The sequence below is a fragment of the Nematolebias whitei genome, chromosome 9 (assembly GCF_014905685.2).
Source record: "Nematolebias whitei isolate Nwh7 chromosome 9, NemWhi1, whole genome shotgun sequence".
NCBI classification, from domain to species: Eukaryota; Metazoa; Chordata; class Actinopteri; order Cyprinodontiformes; family Rivulidae; genus Nematolebias; species Nematolebias whitei.
This window is the reverse complement of record NC_056506.1, coordinates 26,546,277-26,571,437: the sequence shown is the minus strand read 5'-3', so window position 1 is coordinate 26,571,437 and position 25,161 is coordinate 26,546,277. Positions and strand designations below refer to the sequence as shown.

Genomic DNA, 25,161 nt, shown 5'->3' with positions numbered 1-25,161 from the left:
AAAACATACCCTGGAACAATATCCTAGAAACAATACAAACTTATTTTAACTGGCCGTGAGGTAGTGGCAGTGCTCTGAAATATAAGTTCACACAATTGTTGTTAAAACAAACAAACAACAAAAACCAAACAGTAAAACCGGTTTCTCATGCAAGTATCGGCCGATTTTCCAAAATTAAGGAAATTGGGGCCGATTTATCGGCGCACCCCTACGGGATGTGTGTAGATTCTCCTGTACCTTCAATGGTCCCAACTAGAGCCTGACCGATATATCGGAAGGGTTGAGAATTTAGGCCAGTATCGACATTTGGGGACGTACTGGTATCAGTGATAATTGTCCCATTATTCGCAGATATAAGCGTTTCTAATTTTCACCCCTAAAATGCTGTGAAGCAGCCGCAATTGTACATGTATCCAGCAGTGGACGCATAAAGACTACTTTTAAGTCATGGCTGTTCACTTAGGTTTCACTTTCACATTCAGCACAGACAAGCAGGGAGCAGAACTGTGTAACATATTTTATTGAACAGAGCAAGTTTATTTTAATTGATCTGTAAAATAAATCAACAAAAATAAATTATCTTCAATCCTCCAAACTGCTTGTCATTAGCTATGTGCCTCTCAAGTTAGCAAGCTAGCATTTAACATAGGTTATTGCTTTGTAAAACTTTATCCAGAACAATAAATCTAACGTAGAGGTAAAAATATATCAGTGTTAGTAACGTTATCTTTGTTGTCCTCAACAAAATGCATTGTTTGTCTGAAATCTTTACTTCTCTACAAAACAAAAATCAACTCTGCTGTGGTCAATACTAAGAAGGACTTTATCATACGAAACTGACTAAACAATGAACAAGGAAGTGTGTTTCTTTGTTTAACGTATAGTTTTGTAACACACTTGATAACTTTATGGTGAATAGTGGAGGATAGAAAAATGTGAACCCACGTTAGGAAGACTGTTTTTATGACCACTGCACCATTTGTAAACCTACTGTGGGACTAGCTACAGCGTGGATCTGGATTAGCTTAGCTTCATGGTTGCCAACAGCTGCGATAAATAAACAAGCTCTGCTCCACTCACCGTTTTCTTACATTCTTGAGGGTGGACAAAGATAAAAAATGTCCAGCCATTATATTAGTTATCGGCAGTCGGCTTCCCCTCCCAATATCAGTATTGGTGATAGCCAAAATTTCCACATCGATCGAGCTCTAGTCACAACAGTTTGAGCTAACCTACTTTCTCAGTATATTATATATCCCAGCAGTTATTGAAAAACTCCTATTAGAAGTGCCCCCATGCTGTACAGGAAGTGTTACAGCTTGCTGTTGCAACTCACTCTTGCAAATGACCCAAATAAAGCCACTTTCAGATTGTAAGAATGGCCAGAATATTCCTTTAACCACGTTTATCTGTTCATGCCACTCTACACCCTCTTCATGTTGTAAAAGAGGAAAATGAAAAAACTCCCGGGGGAACAAAGTAAGCTGATTACTCACCATTGCTTGTTCAATTTTATTATCAATGGCAACGATGTTGGCTCCAGAGGCACTGTAGCAAAACAAAGAGAATATTCATGTTAGTTTTAGGGTTTCGTTCAGCCGTTTTTTTAGGAGGACGTTCATTTTTCCAGAGGAATTTTTTTTAACTTCACAAGTTTGAAGCATTGTCAGTTCAAACACAGCAAACTCTCTTGGCTGCCTGTTAGCAGACACGTGTCAATAAATTCAGATATCAGTTCTTGGTGTCAGAAAATTCTTAGATTAAATAGAGTAATTTTATTAAACTTTTTGAAACTTCATTTTTGGTTTGGTTCCTCCAGCACAAGCACTGCTTTCAACAGCCTGGTAATAAGAGCTCATGTTTATTTTAGCTTTAAAGAAGACTAATGGCTTGCTTTTTTGTTGAAAACTGGCAACAAATTGGACTTAAGATGCATTAACAAAATGCTGGACTTTAATAATAGCAAAATGGTATTTTTTAAAATATATTCAAGGATTTTACTGAAAACAGCCTGAAGCAAAACAATCATCCACCGTCTATTTTCTATAAATAATTAATGCTCTTGTTGGGCCTTGGGGAGCAGGTTCCAATCTCCAGTGGCCATTAAGCAGAACGGGGGTACACCCTGGATAGTTTACCAGTCCATCTTAGGGCTAATTTTGAATCTTTAGTTATTAACCAAACCTGAATATTTCTGAACTGTTTGAGGAAATCGTAGGTTTTGGAAAAACAAACCACATGAACAGAGAGACCCTGCAACTCCACACAAAAAGACCCTGGTCAGGTTTTAAAAGGACTATGCTGGTGAAGATTCTCAGTCATCCAGGACATGGTAAATTCAAAAAAGATTAAGACAAAAACAACTGGACTTCATTTGTAACTGAAGACGTTTCGCTTCTCATCTGAGGAGCTTTGTGAATTCAAACAACAGGCAGTGTGGTGATCGAGTTATAAAGCTAAGGTAAGCTACTGTAATTGTCAGTGTAAAAGCCGCTACATTTTTCTTACACTTTGTACCCCACGGTTTATATGCGGAAGCGTCTTATTTATGTATTTTTTCATAATTTCCAAAAGTTAAATTTTTATATTTTGAAAGACTTCCTGCCGTCTCTTGGTAACTTCCTGCAGCTGACTAACATTTTCCTTTTGAGAAGGGAAACTCCATTTGGGCACTCGTGCCTCCCAGCACCCCACCCCTCATGGGCGCAGGTGTTTCTGACACAGAGAGAATGCCCTCAAGTAATCAGATATATCAAACCTCTTGCTCATTGTTTCAAATATCCAACCATAACTCCACCCACTCTGTCATCATGTGACCAGAAGTCAAACCTGAATGACCAACGAGGTACTCTCCAGGACCATCCCCCAAGATAGACGTTAATTACTTCAGATCATTCCCATGTTGTTACTTTATTTTATGCTTCATGCACAGACCTGTTCTTTTGTTCAGCGATAATAGAAAACGCACAGAGAATTTCTTATGATGCAGCTTTCATGTTAAAAGCGACAGATCAGCTGTTGAGGAGGAAACATCTGCAGCCCGTAAGCTGCATCAACGTGTGGATGGTCAGGATTGGAGACGCAAAAGCAGTCAAGTCTGGTACCTGTTTGAATAAAAGCTTTAAAATTATTTCTGTGTGACATATTTCTGTGTCGGTAAATATGCATTTAAATACCAGGATCTCATTTTAAAGTCACATCCGAACACAAAGCGGATAACAACAGAGGGGGTCTTCCCCCTCCCCTGTCAGTCATGAGAGCTCAAAAGCAGTGGAGAATTTGTCAGATTTATTTTTAAAGCAGTCAAACTGATGCATATTTAAATAAAAGTTTTAAAAAAATCTTTCTGTGTGGTAAATATGTGTTTAAATACCAATATCTCATTTAGGCTCCACACAGAACGGAGGGGACAACAGGGTGGGGGGGCTGTTCCCCATTCCTTCCTCCATTTCATCATATGAGCTCTGCTGAGCAGAATTCACGTCAAATTTATTTAGAAAGTACATTTAAAAACAGCAGTTGTTAACAAAAGTGTTTGCCAATAAAAATCAATGGTGCTAATTTAATGAATATTTACTGTATTTTACCGGTACTATTTGATTTCCGGTCACATGACCTCGATAAGACTTGAGGATAATATTTACCGGTATATAATTTTTAAATAATTTCAGTGACGTAGGTGTTTGGCGCTGTTCTGTCCAGTGATTATGCTTAGATAGTTATTGTGTTCATTTTGAAGGTATAATGGTTGTAACCATGAGTCAGAGAGAGAAGTTTCATTAATACTCGTGATGATCATGCAGTCTGAGCATGTGTTGAAAGCCAGCTACACTGTCTGGCCCCCCAAAAAAGTTGCCCCCCCCCCCCCAAAAAAAAAAAGTCACACTAATATTTTGTTGGACTGCCTTTAGCTTTGATTACGTCATGCATTCACTGTGGCATTGTTTCGATAAGTTTCTGCAATGTCACAAGAACTATTTTCATCCAGTGTTGCATTCATTTTTCACCAAGATCTTTCATTGATGACTAGGCACTAGGCATGATGGGTGCATCACTTCACCTGCCTCTCTTCTTACCCTGATGCACCCATCCCTCTGGAACAGGGTCAATATGGACTCATCAGACCACATGACCTTCTTCCATTGCTCCAGAGTCCAATCTTTATGCTCCCTGGCAAATTGAAGCCTTTTTTTCTGGTTAGCCTCACCGATTAGTGGTTTTCTTAAGGCTACACAGATTTTCAGTCCCAATCCTTTGAGTTCCTTTCACATTGTGTGTGTGGAAATGCTCTTACTTTCACTATTATTCCAGAATTGCGCCACTCAAGGTGGCTGCATGTTGGAGTACCTCTCACATTCATTCTAAGATTTTGCTTTTGAAAACTTTAATTTTTTTTTTTCTTTCTGAATGCAAATAGCTTTTTTCGGATGATTACTTCCTCTGGTATCAGATGCTGTGCAGCTGGCAGAATTTTTACTGAAACATTTTTTTTTTTTTTTACTTCTGGACATTTGTTATGATGCGTAACCATAACAGGGTGGGACAACTGGGAGCAGCTGATTAACATCTGAAAAGCTCAATTTTCAACTACAGCCCCAAATCCCAAATGAGTTGAAAAGGAGGTGCCGTGGATGCATTCCCGTCTACCTGGAGGCAGTGCTCGAGTGCCTGACTACAGAGATATTGGAGGTAGCGAGAAACACAGCTTGTGACAGCGGGAGGACTAAGATCATCCCCGGCACTTGCAGTTAAGTCTGCGGCAACAAGGGGCTTGGCAGGCTGCTGGGAGAAATGGCCATCACTCAGGGTGAAGTTCTGCCTGACAATGAGGCGGTCCTGCTGCCCAAGAGGACCGAGAGGTCTGCTGGGTCTGGGTGGATGGATTGACATCTGCAGCCAGTTTCTTCGGATCCGCTGTGGGACGGACTGCTACAAGAGATCCTTCCTGCCCAAAGACTTCAGCATCTAGAACAACTAATGAAACCAAGATGAGCTACAACAATTAATTTCCCTTTGGGATTAATAAAGTATATTTGAATTGAATTGTATTAAAAATAGCCCTGAGTACTACTGTTGTTTTTCTTCGATTTGATTTCACCAAACGTTTAAGTGATCGCCGATCATGATCATTCAGGTTTTTTTCTTATAAATTTCTTCCTTGAAGACGATGGGTCCCCACTAACCTTCCAGTTTTTAATAATGTGTTGGACTGTTCTTAACCCAATTTTAGTAGTTTTTGCAATCTCCTTAGACGTTTTCTCTGCTTGATGCATGCCGATGATTTGACCCTTCTCAAACAGACTGACATCTTTTCCACAACTACGCGATGTGTCATTCGACGTGGTTGTTTAAGAAATGAGAAGCAACTCATTACACCAGTTGGGGTTAAACAACTTGCTACCAGCTGAAAGATAATCTCCCATGCAGTAATTATCCAATAGGAGGTTCGTACCTATTTGCTTAGTTAAATCCAGGTGGCAATTTTTTATTTTTTTTGGCCGGGCAGTGTATATTCTGTGAAACGCCATGTGCTGGCTGATTCTTGTACTACAACAAGAAAGTTGCACACAGCAAGAGCAGGCTGGGAGCACAGATCCTGATGAAGAACGGTGGATGCCTGCGGCTAAATAACTGAAGCGTCTTATTTATGTACAAAATTATGATTTATCTTATAATTCATAAGTGCGGCTTAGAGACAGGTGCGTTCTTTAGCCCGAGAATTACGGTAGAGACATGTAGATTGTCCTCTCACTCATCACAATAGAGGATCGTTAGGGTCTTTGTTAGTCTGACTCACAGAGGAGCCACTCTGGTCAATTCAATTCAGTTTATTTATAGAGTGCCAAGTCACAACAGAAGTCATCTCAGGGCACTGAACAGAAAATGGATGAAATTCTTGATAGGTGTGAAAATGGCTGGGTATCAGTCCTAAAGCTGCATTTTAAGTTTTTGAAAGTTGAAATCTGAGACCTCCTCCTCTGTTTAAAGATGGTTTCTCTCATTACACATAAATAGCTCCCTTCACCACCCACTCCAAACCATCTGTCTTCTCGGTCCAAAATGTGAACATTTTGGTCCTCAGATGAGTGTCCCTTATCCTTGAGGTGTAGGTGAACAGCTGAGTGTCTTAAAATGCAGCTTTGGGATTGATACCCATTTATTTTCACATCTTTCCGGAATTTCATCCATGTGACCAGAGTGGATCCTCTGCGAGTCAGACCAACAAAGACCCTAATGATCCTTTATTGTGAGGAGTGAGAGGACAATCTGCATATGTATCTAGCTTACCTCAGCTTTATAACACAAAATCCGTCAGTGTCAACGCTGATATTTTCCTCAAATAAAAAAAAAACCCTATGTTTCCTCCTGCTGTGTCCATGTAAATAAGGCCTAACTCGATCCCCACACTCCCTGTTCTTTTGAATTGAAAAAGATCCTTGGATGAGAAGCGAAACGTCTTTTGTTACAAATGAAGTCCAGTTGGTTTTGTCTTGAACTTTTTTTTAGTTTAAAATGGACATTCTTGCTATAGCACAACTATGCTAAAGGCCCCATTTCACTGAGGTGCAACTGTTGGGAGACAAGTTGGTGAAACATTTAAACTCGCAAAAGGTTTTCAAACGTAGCCTCACTGAACTATAAATGTTTGTTACAGACACCAACAGAGCATGGTTGGGCGTTTTGAGCAGCAAATCTTTGAAAACCACAACCTAACTTAGTGTGTACAGCTTATAAAACTGCAATCTTTGCTGCATATATTAACAGCAAAATCTATACAATGACATTGTGATGGCTAACTTTTGTGACATTTTGAAGCACAGACAGAAAAATATTCAAGTACCGTTTCAATCAAATATCTTGCATCACTTTGATCTTAATTTGTGACCTTGACCTTAGGGCTGGGGTGATGAAAATATTTTTGCAACCTGCTATTTAGTCAAGGTACAAATCAAGTTTCAATAAATTATCTTCAGCGTTCAAAAGTTACAGCCTGGACAAGCCTTGTGTAACGTTTGACCTTGATTTGTGATCTTGAACTTGGACTTGGGGGTGATGAAAAGTGTATGTGACACTCCGCCTAGTGATGATGCAAATGTGCATCAAGTTTTGTTAAATTATCTTGAGCAGATCACAAGTTTTATGTGGGTAAAAAGAAAGTTTAAGGCCGTACCTTTCATTGGGTGTAGAAAATGACCATTACAGTGAGCGCTGTGCAGCTTGTTTTTTGTTTTGTTTTTTTGACTGGGAGTGGTGTAAAAACTAATTACATGTGCCTTATTTTATTATAACTGATTTGTCACCGAGGCTCGACTGTATTTTGTTGTTCACCTCCATCTACCTAGGCAGCTGGAGCACACTTCAGAAACAGATAGGCAGATTTTGACCAATTTTTCAATAATTATTTATCAACAGATTTTAAACCAGGACTACTGTCTAGGATATTTTTTATTTCAGAGTAGAGACACCCCGTAGGTGTCAAAATACAGCTATAGCACTCAAGACAAAATGGAAATTAAGCAAAATTCAGATAAGTGCAAGATGGTTACGCTTCTGCAACAACTGTGACCATTTTGAGAGAAATGATGTTGCATAAATGTTTCATATTTAAAACTCAAGTGATAGGGCTTCACAACCCACATGAGGAAGTAGAGAACCCTGTGAAAGACTCAGATTCAACAGTCTGTAGACCCAAAACCTGGTGAGATTTGGGGTTGGTGTCATATGGCCACTAGGGGTTGAACGAGTAAATAATTTTTAAACTCGACATTAACATAATAAAACCCGAGTAGGACTCGAGTATTTGATGACGTCATAGATTTCAACATACAAAAATAAATAAATAAATAAAACCGCAAAAAAAGGTAATTTACACAAAAAAAAGACCATCAAAACATTGGGAGCGTATTTTATGCTCCTACCATTTATCATACTGCAAATAAGTCACAGGAAAAACTAAACCATTAGTTATTATTATTAAACTGCAAACGTGAAGAAACGTGCAGCACGGCAAAAACTGGTTCTGGTTCGGTGGACTGGACCCGGTGTTACACCATACTCTGTGACCTGCAACAGTGCAACACCGCCCCCTACGGTCATACGTGGTCACATAATATGACGTCACTACGGATACCCGACTTTACATTTTTAACATCGATAGATGTCCTAGCAATCGATGTGTAGATTACTCGAGTACTCTGTTAATGCCCTAATGGCCACACAAAGCCAACTTGTCCATGAAACTTATTTTTTTTTAGGTGTAAGCTGCAGGGTAACTGGGTTAAAAATGTTGCCTTGCAGTAATAAGATCACAGGTTTGAAACTGGGCAGTGGTCTTTCTGATTTCCTCTTACAGTACAAAAACACACAAGTGGCAACAGAAAATGAATGGATTTCTTGCAGCATTAAATGCTAACGATTATGATCATATAGATATATATTTATTCAAATAACCATACTATTTTTCAGTCATCCAATTCTGAGTGTTAAGGAAATAAAGAGAATGTGTCATTAAGCTTTTGTCCACTAGAGGGACAAACTTTTATAGCTGTAACCATATGTGTTCACTTTCATAACTTCACTGGCTCATTTACAAACCCATTTAATAATTTAATTATTTGCTTTATTTTAAAACTGAAAAACTGATCATCTCCATGAGGGGGCATAGCCTCCCTCTCTCATCCAGTTAAGTCAGGAAGCACTCAGCTGATTATCAGCGGGATGTTCTGAGAGGAATGTTCTCCATCCCTCTGCTGCTGCAAAACACCCATTACTCCCAGCACCCCCTCCTGTGGTCTTTTTCACATACAATGATGGTCGATTCTACACGCTGCAGCAACATTCAGTAATAAACAAGGCTGTACTCAATTACATTCACTTACTGACAAACTCATCTCGGCAAGAAATTACAAGCACAAATGTACATTTTGGCAGCCACCTGCCCATTTCTTTCTCCACAAAACCCCATAATGTGACCCCACCCCAGTGAGGTTTCATAAGTCAAAGCTGTAGAAAAACAAACAAACTAAGAAAGGCATTTAACAGAACTTCATTCTTTTCTAAATGTGTGTTTAATTTAGATGAGGCGTCACACAGAGACCCTCAAGTTTTTCTTATTAACAGGATGTTTCAGCAGCATCAGCAGTCTGAAGGAATGTCTCGGTTCAGAAAAAAAAAAAACCTAATCGCTTCACATGGTCACACCCTTGTTTTGGACAGTACAGAAAACAAAAACTGAAAAATAAAATCTACCATTAATCCTGCATTCGTCCATTGAAACCTGCTCACAGATGAAAGGTTCTGACATGACTGACTTGTGATCAGCTCATTATCATTTACAGCAGCTTCAGTGGAATCAGACTCTTCTCGTCTTCTGTTTGTTACACCTGTACTGCAGTCTGATGTTACAATTTAAATTCAGGTTTTTCTTTCATCTATAATCAGTATCTTATGATGACAAAGTGAAAACAGAATTTTAGAAAATATAAGTTAATAACTTTTTTCCTTCTTTCGGCTGCTTCCTTTTTCAGGGATCACCACAGCGAACTAAGTCGCATGAAGACTTGGTGATCGTTTTTACGCCGGATGCCCTTCCTGACACAACCACAGTCCACCGAGCTACCACAGCGCTGTGTGTGGAGCAGAGAGCTGCTATCTAGGGTGCCCGGGGAGCAGATAGTGAGGGTTAGGGCCTTGCTCAAGGACCCAGAGTGGGGCAAACGAGGGTGCAGGCAGGTGTGGGTGCTTCACCAATCCCACCCACATTTCGATGTCGTCAGTTCAGGAGTTGAATCAGCGATCTTCCGATCACAAGCCCACCTTCTTTAACCTCTGCGCCACCACTCCCCACCTATATAACCCTAATAAGAACAATGACAACAATATTATACCATTTAAATTTTGGCTCAGGTTCCTCTTATTTCTCCTAATTTTTGCTAAGATCATTCATAATTTGCCTCAACTGAAGTCCACCTGTGGCAACTTTACCTTGAAGGACCTGATTTCTCTATAGAAGACATCCATCCAGAGCTCAGAAACATGGCTGTTGTCTATCCACCATCAGCTGCCCTGATTTCTGTAGATCAGCACCAGAGAAAAATTCAGACCTCAAGTCCTAGAGTGGACCAGCCAGACCTCTGACCTGAACCCTAACAAACCTCTCTGGAGACACCTGAAAATGTCTCCATTACCAGTGCCCATCCAACCAGACTGAGACAGAGGGTTTGTAAAGAAGAACAGCAGATAAACCTCCAGGTCAGCAAAGCTTGTTGCATCAAACTAAAAGATTCAGGACTGAAACTTCTACCAACATTGCTTCAACTCTGGACTACATAAGGGTCTGACTACTTATGGAGATGTTGTATTTAATATTTTTAAATACATTTTCTAAACTGTGTATACAATTCCGTTTTCCTTTTTATTGAGATACAAATGCTTAAGAAAATAATTTATGACCAGGTTGCAACATAAAACAGTACAGTGATGTGTATCTGAAATACTTTGACATTGGGTTATGTACCATAATCTACTCTGTAGGGCAGCAAAGGTGAATCACAATGTGCTTTATTCTTAAGCAAACACGTAGTTTGTTAAGTCAGCCACTCAGACTAATAGTTCTTAACTCAGCTGCAAAACTTGGTTGTGAACAGCACAGAACAAGAAGTGTTTCATTTGGTTTGTTGAAGAACGTATGTGAAGAGAAATTTGGAGAAGTGTGAGGCAATAGCATATAGACTTCCTTCTCACATGATTTAATAAATCCTAAAAGTTTCTCAGGAAAATGTGGTTTGTTTCAAATTATTTTTCAAACACAACTACAGTCGTCCCTCGCTACTTTGCGGACTCGCTCTATCGCAGTTTTTCAAAGTAAGATTGAACACGAGAAAAAGAAAATGTACACGACACACGATTGTCAACTTTAATATTACTCATGTGATTGGGACAGTACTGGATACTGTACAGTAAAATGTTAATGAAAAAATAAAATACTTTGGACAGGCGCTGCCATTTTGTAGTTTTCTCTCAATAAGCCTACACTGTATTCCCGCTTATAACGACTACATTTCCCAGAAGCTAACAGTGCCCCGTCTAGAAGCCCCGTTTCCTTCTGCTGAAATACTAGAGGGAAAGTTTTGATCTGATCAGAAAAACTTTGGCGCTCAGCGGATGCAGAGAGACGCACGGAACCCACCCAACCAGACCAGAACCGGCCCTCCAGATCCATCGGTGAATCTTGAGATCTGGTAGCCAGCCCACGAGGATTTCTGAGCAGAACGCACGTCGCCGAAGGTCTGGCGCTCCATCTGGAGCTCACCGGGACGTTTTTCATCTCTTTCAACCGGCCAACGAGGACCTCCGAGCGGGGACGTGCTGGTAAGTAAAATTTAGTAGCTACATACAAGTATGTTGTTAAAACTAGTAGGTTTAAGAGTTTAGACCATTGCAAGAGTGTGGGAAGGGTTTGTAAAGCCTTAAAATATATATAAATACTAAAATAAATATAACCTCCCTACTTCGCAGATGTTCACATATTGTGGGGGGGGACATAACACTCGCAAATAAACGAGGGACTACTGTATTCCGAAAGCATTTACAAATTACAAACTTCTACAGATTTATTATCTAATATGCTCTCAACTAAAGGTCTCTATTGCCATCTAGAGCTGGGCAATGTATCGAATATACTCGAAGTATCGTAAGTTTTCAATTTACGATGGTTAAAATGGCTCTATCGCAACCATGGAGTATTATTAGACTTGAAAATCCATTTAGTTCTCCTTTTTCTGCACCACCAACTTCATGCGGCCCCTCCTCCTCCCTCACTGAACGCAGCCCCTCACTGCTGCTTCATACACGCTTACAGACGTCGTGAAGGCGGCACAGCTGTAGAGGATTATCATTTAATAATATGTAAATAGTTTATTTTTTTAGACATTTATTTTGTACAGTTACAGCTGTTTGTTTATAAATGTGCCAGTGTGACAATTAGGATAAAGCGTTGACCCAGAAATATATTTGTTATTACTTTATGGAAGAAAAAAAATATCGATATATATATCGTATATCGCCATTTACCTTAAAATATTGAGATATTAATTTTGGTTAATACTGCCCAGCTCTATTGCCATCTAAGCTTGAAAGTGATAGAGAAATGTAGTTTCTTGTCTGCGTAACTTTTAATAGCCTCACTTCTTTTAAAACATAATATGAAGGATTTTTCTGCTGGGAGGTTTTCCTGCAGCCAATTTCAGAGGTGGAGTTAAAACTCTTGTAATCACATCAGGGACTGAAAGATGAGGGAAAAACTCAAAACACTTGTGTGTGCTGTCAAAAGAACATGTGGTGGGCCAGCCACGGACCTGTAACTATGGAGACTGAAAAACATCAGTAACAATAATTATTTGAAGACTTTCAGCAACTCGAGCCAACATTAGGAGGGTGAACTGTAGCTCTGCTTCCTGGAGTCACAAAAACACAGATTATTTTGTTCAGTCATGACTGTTTTGGCCTCATGACTTCAGCTGTGAATGTACTAGTCACACTGAAGCAAGCAGAAATAAGTCAAAACCATATTAGGACACCATTTGGTACTCAAAGCAGGACTTCCAGGAACAACTGGCACAGGTGGAGAGGAGGGGGTCTGTGGAAGCCACAACATGACTGAGCAAAAGTTTTGAGCTCAACTTAGAGCAACACTCCTCCCGACACAAGTGAACATTTATAAGCTTCTGGATTGAACTAGTCTGAACAGTCAACATTGAAGCAAATTATACTGCATGCCCAGAGAAGCCCTGTCCTCAATACTTAGCATTACAAAGCCAACACTCGGTGCTGACGGGTGCAGTCGAGCCACTGAAGCCTACGGGCCAGGCTGAAATGAAACAAAATGCTAATGATGGTTTCAACGTACTCTGCCACTGATTGTGCAACAGAAACTTTTGTAAACTTTGCCTTTCACAGCAACAAGACAGACATATACTCTCTTCGTAAAAGTTCCCCTGCACAGTTATAAAATAGGAAAGTCAATAAATGTTCAATAAAAGTAGAGGTATACACCATCAGGGAGCATGGCAAAGGGACTACAGACTAACTCAGTGGATCATCAAATAGTTGCTGCCATTTTTGGTTCCAACAGAAATGCTGGCATGTTTAAGAGCAGCAGCCTTTCTTAAAGTAACAGCAAAACGTCCACAACTGTCACCTGATGTGTCCGAGGCGACTTGGTCAATACAAGCCGACGCACAACTGAATACAACAGAGACGCACAAGTACTCGAAACAAACATTTAGTTGGATGTGCACTTTCCCCTACCAGTTAATTTACGTTGCACAGCAGCGAACATAAAGAGGAAGTAGTAAAATTACAACCAAGCTGGCTCTCTGTAAACAGCATCTTCTAATGTGAAGCAGTAGCATTTAGTTACTAAAAGGAGTCAGATGAATTACAGAGGTAAAAATATTAGGTCACAAAGCTGAGAAGATTCTTCTAAGAGAAATTATTCAGACAAAATTGGCCATGTTTAAATAAAACTAAATATAGGGATAAATTGGTGTTTAATTAACAAGTAGGAAAATGAAGATGCAACTGGTGCTGCTACAACTAGCTTACTGGAGCCTGGACATTAGTTTTTGGGAGTGAGAACATTCTTCTATGGATCAGTTTTACATGCACAGATTCCTCTGAGGCTTGTTAAATATATGTTTATTTAAGTTAACCAATGACTGCTTAAATGTGTTTAAAAAAAGCCACGGACATCCAAAATAGTGTTGTGTACGAGCTAGAATAGAAAAGAGTACAAACTTGTTATACTACTTTCTAAATATACCACTCTAGAAAAAGGTTTAATATAAACTACTTTCTACATACAGTGGGGCAAAAAAGTATTTAGTCAGCCACGGATTGTGCAAGTTCTCCTACTTAGAAAGACGAGAGAAGTCTATATTTTTCATCATAGGTACATCAACTATGAGAGACAAAATTAGGAAAAATTATCCAGGAAATGACATTGTATGATTTTTAAAGAATTTATGTGTAAATCATGGTGGAAAATAAAAATTTGGTCAATAGCAAAAGTTCAACTCAATACTTTGTAACATAACCTTTGTTGGCAATGACAGGGGTCAAATGTTTCCTGTAAGTCTTCATCAGGTTTGCACTCACTGATATTTTTCATTCATTCAACCTTTATTTAAACGTATAAGTCACATTGAGCCTCAAAGACTCATTTACAAGCGAGACCTGTTTGGACAAACGATAAAAGTGGTAAACTGGACACATGTAGGAATTGGAGGTGAAAGATCCATGCAGATCTCCTCTAGAGCATTGATGTTTTGGAGCTGTCACTGGGCAACACAGACTTTCAACTCCCTCACAAATTTTCTATGGGATTGAGGTCTGGAGACTGGCTAGGTCACTCCAGGACCTTGAAATGCTTTTTATGGAGCCACTCCGTTGTTGCTTGAGCGGTGTGTTTGGGATCAGTGTCATGCTGGAAGACCCAGCCATGTTCAGTCTTCAATGCTCTCACTGATGGAAGGAGGTTTTGGCTTAAAATCTCATGATAAATGGCCCCGTTCTTTCTTACTTTAACACGGATCAGTCGTCCTGCCCCCTTTGCACAAAAACAGCCCCAAAGCATGACGTTTCCACCCCCATGCTTCACAGTAGGTACGGTGTTCTTGGGATGCAGCTCAGCATTCTTCTTCTTCCAAACACTAGTTGAGTTTTTAATAAAAAGTTCTATTTTGGTTTCATCTGACCACATGATATTCTCCATCCTCTTCTGGATCATCCATACGCTCTCTGGCAAACTTCAGACGGGCCTGGACATGTACTGGCTTAAGCAGGGGGACACATATGGCACTGCAGGATTTGAGTACCTCTATGTGTAGCCTTTGTTACTTTGGTCCCAGCTCTCTGCAGGTCATTCATCAGGTCCATCCGTGTAGTTCTGGGATTTTTGCGCACTGTTCTCATGATCATTTTGACCCCACGGGATAAGATCTTGTGTGGGGCCCCATATTGAGGGAGATTATCAGTGGTCTTGTATGTCTTCCATTTTCTTACAATTGCTCCCACAGTTCATGTTTGCCTATTGTAGATTCACTCTTCCCAGCCTGGTGCAGGTCTACAATTTTCTTCCTGGTGTCCTTCGACAGCTATTTGGTCTCGACCATTGTTGAGTTTGGAGTCTGACTGGTTGAGGCTGTGGACAGGTGTCTTTTATACAGATAACGAGGTCAAACTGGTGCCATCAATCAATCAATCACCTTTATTTACCAGGTAGAGCCCGTTGAGATCGAGATCTCTTTCACAAGGGTGACCTGGTCAAGTGGTCATCAGCACACGTCACAGGGTAACTGACAATAAGCATTTACATTTATCAAAAGAAAAAAGAAACTACTATCACGATAAATAAATGTTAACAGTTTGAAACCATCCGGATAAGAGACTTCTGTAGACATTAAATGTAGAACAGACATCAGGTTAAGTATACAGAGTTAAAAGTGAACAAAGACATGTATATTTGATAAGTAGTGTTTTAGAAACATCTGCAATGGTCCATATTTTCAATCAATATCAAACAATCAATATTTTTGATAACATTATCTGATACAGTTGACATGAAGGATCTAGGGGAGATGAGTGTTGATAGTTTCAAATCTGTCTGCAAGTTGTTCCAGGCTGAGGGGACGGCGAAGCTGAATGCTCTTTTTCCTAGTTCAGTTCTGACCAGAGGAACTGACAGGAGGATTAGGTCATTAGAGCGCAGGGAGTAATGATTGTGTGATGTTTGTATTAGGGAGGTAAGGTATGACGGGACTAGGTTTAGAAGGGTCTTATAGATGAAGGATATCCAGTGAGTGTATCTGCGAGCGCTGAGAGAAGACCAGATAGACTTGACGTAAAGTTCACAGTGATGAGTGCGATAACTGGAATCAGTAATGAATCGAAGGGCACCATGATAAACTGAGTCTAAGGACTGTAGGTATTTTGATGCAGCACTCATGTACAGCACGTCACCATAATCTAATATCGGCATGAAAGTTGCAGCTACTAATGTTCTCCTGGCTTTACATGAGAAGCAGGATTTATTTCTGAAGTAGAAGTCTAGCTTCAATTTGAGTTTAGTGACCATTTTGGAGATGTGGATTTTAAATGACAGTTTATTGTCAATGTTGAAACTTAGATATATGTAGGTGGAGACCATTTCTATTTGTTTTCCCTCTTGGGTTTCAATTTGAGGTGGGTTCTCTGGTTGCTGCTTTCTGTTGGATAAAACCATGATCTTGCTTTTGTCAGCATTTAGGACCAGTCTAAGTTTTTGCAGACATGACTGGATAATATTAAAAGCGTCTTGAAGAGAGGTGAAGGCTTGGCTGAGGGAGGATGAACAGCAATAAATGATAGTGTCATCTGCATAATAATGGTGGGAGGCGTTTGACAGATCACTGCATAGATCGTTGATATATAAGGAGAAAAGAATGGGACCCAAGACAGAACCCTGTGGCACCCCTTTCACAACATCTAGGAACGTAGAGGAGGATCCGGCTACATGGACAGACTGTGTTCTGTCAGTTAGATAGTTGGTGAACCAGGAGACTGCTAGTTTTGATAGACCAGAGTGTTTCAGGATGTTAGTCAATAGTCTGTGATCAACTGTATCAAATGCCTTGGATAGGTCTATAAATAGGGCAACACAGTATTGTTTGCTGTCCAGGGCATGTATGATGTCATTTAATACTTTGAGAACTGTAGTTACGGTACTGTGCTGTTTTCTGAATCCTGACTGGAATTGTGATAAAATATTATTTGATTGTAGAAAAACAGTTAGCTGATCACAGACAAGTCTTTCGAACAGTTTAGCAAGAATACATAATTTAGAAATTGGTCTGTAGTTGTTGACATTAGTTGGTTCACCCCTTTTAGCAGAGGGAGAACATGAGCCGATTTCCAGATTTTGGGTATTGTATTTGTATTTAGACTGAGATTGAAAATACATGAAAGTGGTTCAGCAATGAAATCTGCAGCTAGTTTTAGGAGAAGTGGTTCTATGTTGTCAGGTCCTGCTGCTTTGCATGTGTCAAGAGTTTTTAGAGCATTTAGAACCTCACTGGGAGATATTGATACAAAGTCAAATCGGTTTGTGACCTGTTTGTCTAGCACATGCGGAGTTGGGGGTGGATTTTCATCAGTTTGGTCAGCAGATAACATTTCAGGATGTGTAGATTCGAACAGGGAGCCAGAGAATATAAAGTGTTCATTAAAACAGTTTAGAATTGATAATTTGTCTGACAGAATACCTGAGCTGGTCATAATGGAGCTGGGTAAATCAGTGGTGGTTGTCTGACCAGAATTTGATTTTACTGTTTGCCAAAACCTTTTTGGATCATTTAGATTTTTTGTGGATGCGTCCAGGTAGTAATTTGATTTTGCATTTCTAATTAGGGTTGTGCATTTGTTCCTAAGTTGTCGGAAGCTGAGCCAGTCATGTTCAGTTTTTGATTTTCTGGCTTTAGCCCAGGTAGTATCTCTTTCTTTGAGCAGATTTCCTATCTCGGTGGAAAACCAAGGATTTTTACAGGTAATGAGTGGAGAACAGAAGAGCTTCTTAAAAAGACGTTACAAGTCCGTGAGAGTCAGAAATCTTGCTTGTTTGTTACTCTCCAAATGCATATTTTCCACCATAATTTACAAATAAATACTCTAAAAACCCTACAATGTGATTTCCTGGATTATTTTTCCTCATTTTGTCTCTCATGTTTGAAGTGTACCTATGATGACAAATACAGACCTCTCTCATCTTTCTAAGTAGGAGAACTTGCACAATCAGTAGCTGACTAAATATTTTTTGCCCCACTTTAACAAAGTTTCTACCACTTTCTTTTGTTAATCAAATATATTAGTTTAAGATCATTTTTATACCTACAATGCAGAAGATTAGTATTTAAATTAGCCTCTTGTAACCATCCATCCATCATCTTTACCTGCTTCTTCCTTTTCGGGTACCGGGGGTCACTGGTGCCCATATCCAGTAGTTACTGTGCGAGAGGCATGGGACACCCTGGATAAGTCTCAGTCCATCACAGGGACACATAGAGACAAAAGAGACAACAAACATTTTCGCTCACATCTAGGGACAATTTAGAGTTACCAATCAGCCTAACATGCAGGTTTTTGGTCTGTGGGAGGAAACTGGAGTACCCGGAGAAAACACAAAAAAAATCCACAAATCTGAAGCGGAACCTTTACACACATAACACCTTCTTTTATGCAGATAACAACTTTGTTTATGCATGTGTGACGTTTACTCTGAACCAGTTGTGATGGGTTTGAGTGTGTGTTAGTCATCTATAAAAGTTACAAAGCTGACCATCTGGTCTGATTCTAATTAAGGTGCATCAACAAGAAAATTATTTCTGAATAAACAAAGGCTGATTTAAAAAGGGACCCGGTGGAAAAGCAAAGTCAGTACCTTTTTTGGCATTTTACTTTTACAACCTCTTCCATGACTTCATCTGGTTTTCTCAGAAATGGGGCTCAAACAAGCCTGAAGAAAGCTGGCTGAGTCTGGGTCAGAAACACCCAGATCGACCAAACACACCATCTCAAACAAATTCTTAGATATCCATGCTTCTATAGAGATAGAAACAAAAGTTTCTAAACAAGTATATCCACAACACCAAAGGAAGTGAAAGATGAGGCTTATAATGGGCCCGAGAATGCCAACGTACGTTACCTCTAATGAGAGTGAAAATCACCCATGCTATGGAGCATGTAAAGAAACATTAATGTTTAGCTACTGATTTTAAATTTAAACCAAAGTAGTTGAAGCGGAAAGTGGACAGATAAGATTCTGTTTGTATAGTTCCTCAGAGGCGGCTGATGGTGCGTCAGCTGTTCATTCCTCTAAAAACAGTTTCATTTCCTGTCACTCATATACAGTTTCATGTTACTTCTTTTTTCATACTTGTTAAAGGCCTCACAAGAAAGTTCTACTCTTTTTAAGACATTCTTGTGCTATCAACACTGTCATTTGTAGGTTAAGCACTTCAAGTGTTTATAAAGCAATGATAGATAAAATCTATTTCATAGGAATAACATTGAGATAGTACTGAATCCAGACGTCACTGTTAACTTGACTATGAGCAGCTCATGCACACACACCTCTGTCTCTTGGATCTATAGTAAAGCTAAAAGGTACAAGGATACAATACTAGGTACTCAGACTGATTAATTTTCCACTCTAGCAAGTAAATGCTCAAAAAACTCTGAAAACTGTATTTTTATAAAATATTGCTTAATGGGCACTGGCCAGGGCAGAAGTCTGCAACGTGTCTCTTTAGAGCCTTTGACCAAAACTAACATGAATATTTACGACATAGCTACACTAGAAAAGCTCATTTTATGCCCAATTTATTCAAATCTGTGAATAAAATCCATGACAAAATGATACAGATAACACATGACAACCTTTTAACCCAAGGTAAAACAAAGAAATCATTGCATTGTTTGTGGACGGAACGAGCTGCTGCCGCTCAGTGGTCTATGAAAAAATGTAAAAATGTTCTTTGGCTCCCAGTGGCCGACTTGTAGAGGCTTGACCAGAAACAGGGCCTCGCTACTACTGGATCTGGCAGGTGACGAGTCATAGGAGTCTTCCCAAAACTCTGGACAGGAATTAAAAATTAAAAATAAATGTTAAAAAAAAATTACCAGTAAATAAAAATTGTTCAGGCATCCTAAGCCACTTTTTCCAAAATTGAATAAAGTGTTTATTACAATAATAATAATATTAATAATTACAATAATAATAATAATAATAATAATAATAATAAAAATAACAATTACAACAATAATAATAATAATAATCAGTATGGCGTTTTGTAAAACTCTTATGAAGCAAAAATTTTTAAAAAAATGGTCAGTCATATTAAGTTGTATATTTTAAAATTAAAATTTTATGAACAGGAGTTTCATCTTTTTGTCCTAATGTGTGTGCGTGTGTGTATATATATATATGTGAAAGCAATGTTTTTGCACGCAACATTTTAAAAACCTTTATCTTGTTAATCTTAATTTAAAGCTTCACATTTTGTGGCTTTGAGGAAGTTTTTTTTTTTTTTAAACGAGCAAAGGGACAGAAATGTCTTGTTTGTAAAAGGTTGCTGGCCTAAAATATTATGAAATAGACCTTTTAATATGCTAAACCTTCATGTGGAGTTGACTATTGACTACTATTGACTGATTCTACAAAACTGCTTGTAGGCAGATACATTGCCATCCCAGAGACCAAACAGAAAAAATAAATAAATAAACCGGCTGCTAACTCACCAGCTTGTACTCAACCAATTAGATTTTCATGGAGAGGTGGGCAGAGTGGTCTCTGTCTTGGGCAGAGGTGGTCCAAAGCAAGAGGGAAACTGATAAACTTACCAGATGACCAACGTCAGCATATATTTAGTCTCCGATCAAAGAACCCAACAGAGTCAGTCTATAATTAGTGCAGAAGCAAAAACCAGCTGTTTTTTGGGGTCAAATTTGCAAGCAGCTGCCAACAATGAAGACTGCAGACATGCACTGAAACGAATCAGAGCAAATCAAGTTTATCAGTTAAACATCTGAGTCCAGAGGGCCTTCTGACTCTGGTTTTGTGCTCTTACAGTCAAAGAAAACTTGTTAGATCTGCCAGTCACAACTAGAGCAAAACAGACGAACTCCTTTCTGCTTGTAACTTCTCCTCGCGGCCTGTTGGCCTCTCATTTCATCGGCTCCTCACAGCGTCTCGTTCTGAACCGAGCTATAAATATGGTTACTTTGAAACTTGGTTCTTTACTTAAACTGTTTGGTGGAGAAGCAAGCTTTCTAGGACTCGCTCTGGGACAAAGCTACAACTTTTGAAGCGGTTCTGACTCGTGCAGTTTTATACCTCGGTCAAAAAATTTTAAATTTACTTAAGACAATCAACTTAACTTTAACTTTATCTTTACTGTCTGACTGCTTGTGTTGTTTGCTCTGTTGTACTGTTCTATTGTTCATTTTTAAAGGCAAAAACTGCAGCAATTAGACGGGTACACAAGACTACAGAAAAGGTCATCTAAATTATATAAATGGCCAGTCAACAAACAAAAACAGTATCTAAGTGATAATATTGTCACTAAAAGCATCAAAAAGGCTGCGCAGAGGTTTAAGAGAAGCAAATCTTAATATCTGTCAACCCTGCACTTGTTGCCAGGCTTAAACTCAACCCATGCATGAGTAGAAAGCAAAGCTTGCTGCTGCTGAACACTGCACACACGGTTACTCTTCAGGCCTGCCCGGTCCAATCCAGCAGAGTACTGTACCTATCAGTGTGGACCTTTGAGTCTCTTAATCTGCTTCCAGACTGGAAGGCCTGGTAGAAGGCCATGGAGGGGTTCCTGTGGAAACCACATCCGAGGAAAAGAGAAGAGAGAGACAGTGAAGAGCTGAAACAGTTAAAAATATTCAAAAATTATTCTAGAAATGCTTCGAGCCACTTAATCCCCACCAGAAGACTACCGATACTATAACGTTGCAGTTTGCTGCATGATAAATATTTTAATCATTTTGAAAAGGAGTTCTGTGGAAAAGTTGCAAACAAATATCTTACCTGCTGTACATGGCAACTGAAAAGCTGCTTACAGTAATTGTTTTTAACTCCGACAGGAGTGATGAGCTAACAGCTAGTTTGACCATAGCAGCCTGAAAATAAATCCAGTCTTCACAATTTTATAGCAATTTCTGTGGCCATTTCATAAACGTCTACACTGCTGTTAGTTTCACCATACAGTTAATCTTGTAGTCATAAATGCAACGTCAAGAACGTTGAGATATTTTGCAACCCTAAATTATACAGGTGCTGGTCATAAAATTAGAATATCATGAAAAAGTTGATTTATTTCAGTAATTCCATTCAAAAAGTGAAACTTGTATATTATATTCATTTATTACACAGATATATTTTAAATGATTATTTATTTTAATGTTGATGATTATAAATGGAGGGCAGCACAGTGGTGCAGTGCAACTGGTAGAGCTGCTGCCTCTCAGCGAGCAGGTCCCTGGTTCAAATCCCGGTCCGGGAGCCTTTCTGGGTGGAGTTTGCATGTTCTCTCCGTGCATGTGTGGGTTTTCTCTGGGTACTCTGGTTTCCTCCCACAGACCAAAAACATGCATGTTAGGCTAATTGGTAACTAAATTGTCCCTAGGTGTGAGTGAGAGAGTTAATGGTTGTTTGTCTCTATGTGTCCCTGTGATGGACTTGTGACCCGTCCAGGGTGTACCCCGCCCCTCGCACAGTGATTGCTGGACGTGGGCACCGGCGACCCACGTGACCCAAAATGGAAGAAGTGGGTAAAAGACAATGGATGGATGGATTATAACTGACAACTAATGAAAACCCTAAATTCAGTATCTCAGAAAATTAGAATGTTACTTAAGACCAATTAAAAAAAAGGAATTTTAGAAATGTTGGCCAACTGAAAAGTATGAGCATGTACAGCACTCAATCCTTTTGTCTGGATTACTGCAGCAATGCAGCGTGGCATGGAGTGGATCAGTCTGTGGCACTGCTCAGGTGCTATGAGAGCCCAGGTTGCTCCGATAGTGACCTTCAGCTCTTCTGAGTTGTTGGGTCTGGTGTATCACATCTTTCTCTTCACAATAACTCAGATTTTCTATGGGGTCAAGGTCAGGTGAGTTTGCTCGCCAATTAAGAACAGGGATACCATAGTCCTTAAACCAGGTACTGGTAGCTTTGGCACTGTGTGCAGGTGCCAAGTCCTGTTGGAAAATGAAATCTGCATCTCCATAAAGTTGGTCAGCAGCAGGAAGCATGAAGTGTCTAAAACTTCCTGGTGGACTGTTACGTTGACCTTGGACCTCAGAAAACACAGTGGACCAACACCAGAAGATGACATGTCCACAGATATGTTCTCTGATGAAAGTCAATTTAGCATAAATCAAGGTCCCAGAGTCTGGAGGAAGAGAGGAGAGGCACAGAATCCACGTTGCTTGAGGTCCAGTGTCAAGTTTCCAGAGTCAGTGATGGTTTGGGGTGCCATGTCATCTGCTGGTGTTGGTCCACTGTGTTTTCTGAGGTCCATGGTCAACACAGCTTCTACCAGGAAGTTTTAGACACTTCATGCTTCCTGCTGCTGACCAACTTTATGGAGATGCAAATTTAATTTTCCAACAGGACTTGGTACCAGTACACAGTGCCAAAGCTACCAGTACCTGGTTTAAGAACCATGGTGTCCATGTTCTTTATTGGCTAGAAACTCATCTGACCTTAACACCATAGAAAATCTATGGAGTATTGTGAAGAGGAAGATGTGATACATCAGACCCAACAATTCAGAAGAGCTGAAGGTCACTATCAGAGCAACCTGGGCTCTCATAACACCTGAGCAGTGACACAGACTGATCCACTCCATGCCACGCTGCATTGCTGCAGTAATCCAGACAAAAATATTGAGTGCTGTACATCTCATTCTTTTCATGTTCATACTTTTCAGTTGGCCAACATTTCTAAAAAAAAAATCATTTTTTTACATTGATCTTAAATAATATTCTAATTTTCTGAGATACTGAATTTGGGGTTTTCATTAGTTGTCAGTTATAATCATTAACAATAAAATAAATAAACATTTGAAATATAACAGTGTGTGTAATGAATGAATATAATATACAACTTTCACTGTTTGAATGGAATTACTGAAATAAATCAACTTTTTCATGATATTCTAATTTTATGACCAGCACCTGTAACAGCAGCTGTAGCACTTCTTGTGCAACCTGAGATCACTTCTAGTAGAATGTTGTGCTAAAATAACCAAGTAATGCAAAACAGAGCAGTGTAATAGTTTAAATATTAGAATTTGAATGAGCCTGAGTAAATGAGAATTGTAGTTTTAAGATGGAAAAAGCTGCTTTTGCTGTGGGTCTTCTTAGACCGTATCATCTAGTCCCACTTTCAAATCAGATTTTGCCATTTTAAAACAAGGCCATCCTTGGAATCTCCACAGTTGTTCATGCAAATGCTATTTTTTTGGGACCCGTTTGGAAATCCTGGAATTATCTGAAAACAGTTTCATACAATGACATCAACAAGTTACATTTTAGACTTGCACAGAGAGCCACTGAGAGGCGAGCGCTAAAAACAGGGAATGACGACTCAGGTTCTTGGCTTGTTAATGAGGAGGAACTCGAGTAACTAACATGTAGCTGTGTATTGTGAAACTGACAGGAACGTCAAGGTTTATGAAACAGCGTTAATTTGATCTCCTATAAAATTGTGTTTTCTTTTAAAGATACAACAATACTGTCAGAATGGACCAATTACTCCAAACTGAAATCATTCAGAGAGCCGTCTACAGCTGGTAAGATACTAGTTGTAACTTTTACACTGAACTACACTTTATAATGGCTGGAATATATATTTAGGGGTTTAGCACAATACTTTGGAATGTCAAGCAAAGAGGACTAGATGTGCAAGCCTTCAACTTAAGACAAAAATGTACATTTAAAGGTGGAGACAACTGCGTACATAAACTTTACCAGTCTCCTCCCTCTGGCCACTTTACAAGAGCTGCCTGCTCACCAGTTATGCAAGGTGTCTTTTTTAAAAAAGAGCAAATATCTAAAAAGTGTCTAATCATTCTCAGATGTTAAAGTGCTTCTCCAAATGATTTGGTGTGAGCATCGCCCTGAAAGCTTCGCTGTGGAAACCAGAGCGAAGAAAAACTTTGACGGTTTGCAACTGGTTTCAAAAACTGGAAACTTTTATCTGATGAAAGAGCTTTTAATGTAACTTTTAGAAAAGAGAATAAAAAAAAAAAAAATGGACACAGTGTTTATGACTGAGCGCAGGTTTGAGGATTGAGGAAAGGATCTTAAAATTTTTATTTGATCTTTTGTGGGGAAATGGAAAACAAAAAAATCTGCAACATCGAAGCATTTAATACATTCCGGTTTAGTCACAAGGACACAGTGTTCCATGTCGAGCAATGTATGTTGGAGATGGGATGGAAACTCCCCTTTCGTTCCCTGTTGACCCCAACATGCACACACGCACGCACGCACGCACGCACGCACCCACGCACGCACGCACGCACGCACGCACGCACGCACGCACGCACGCAC

General features: G+C 39.5%; 1 protein-coding gene across 1 annotated transcript in view; it reads right to left on the bottom strand.

The window, feature by feature from the left end:
* The window catches only part of LOC119415029 (TSC22 domain family protein 2), a 44,049-nt gene that overhangs the window by 1,636 nt on the left and 17,252 nt on the right, over positions 1-25,161 (bottom strand). Inside the window, exon 2 of the mRNA XM_037682158.1 lies at positions 1,497-1,548. Coding sequence (XP_037538086.1) covers positions 1,497-1,548 — 52 coding nt within the window. The remainder of the gene's footprint in view (positions 1-1,496; positions 1,549-25,161) is intronic.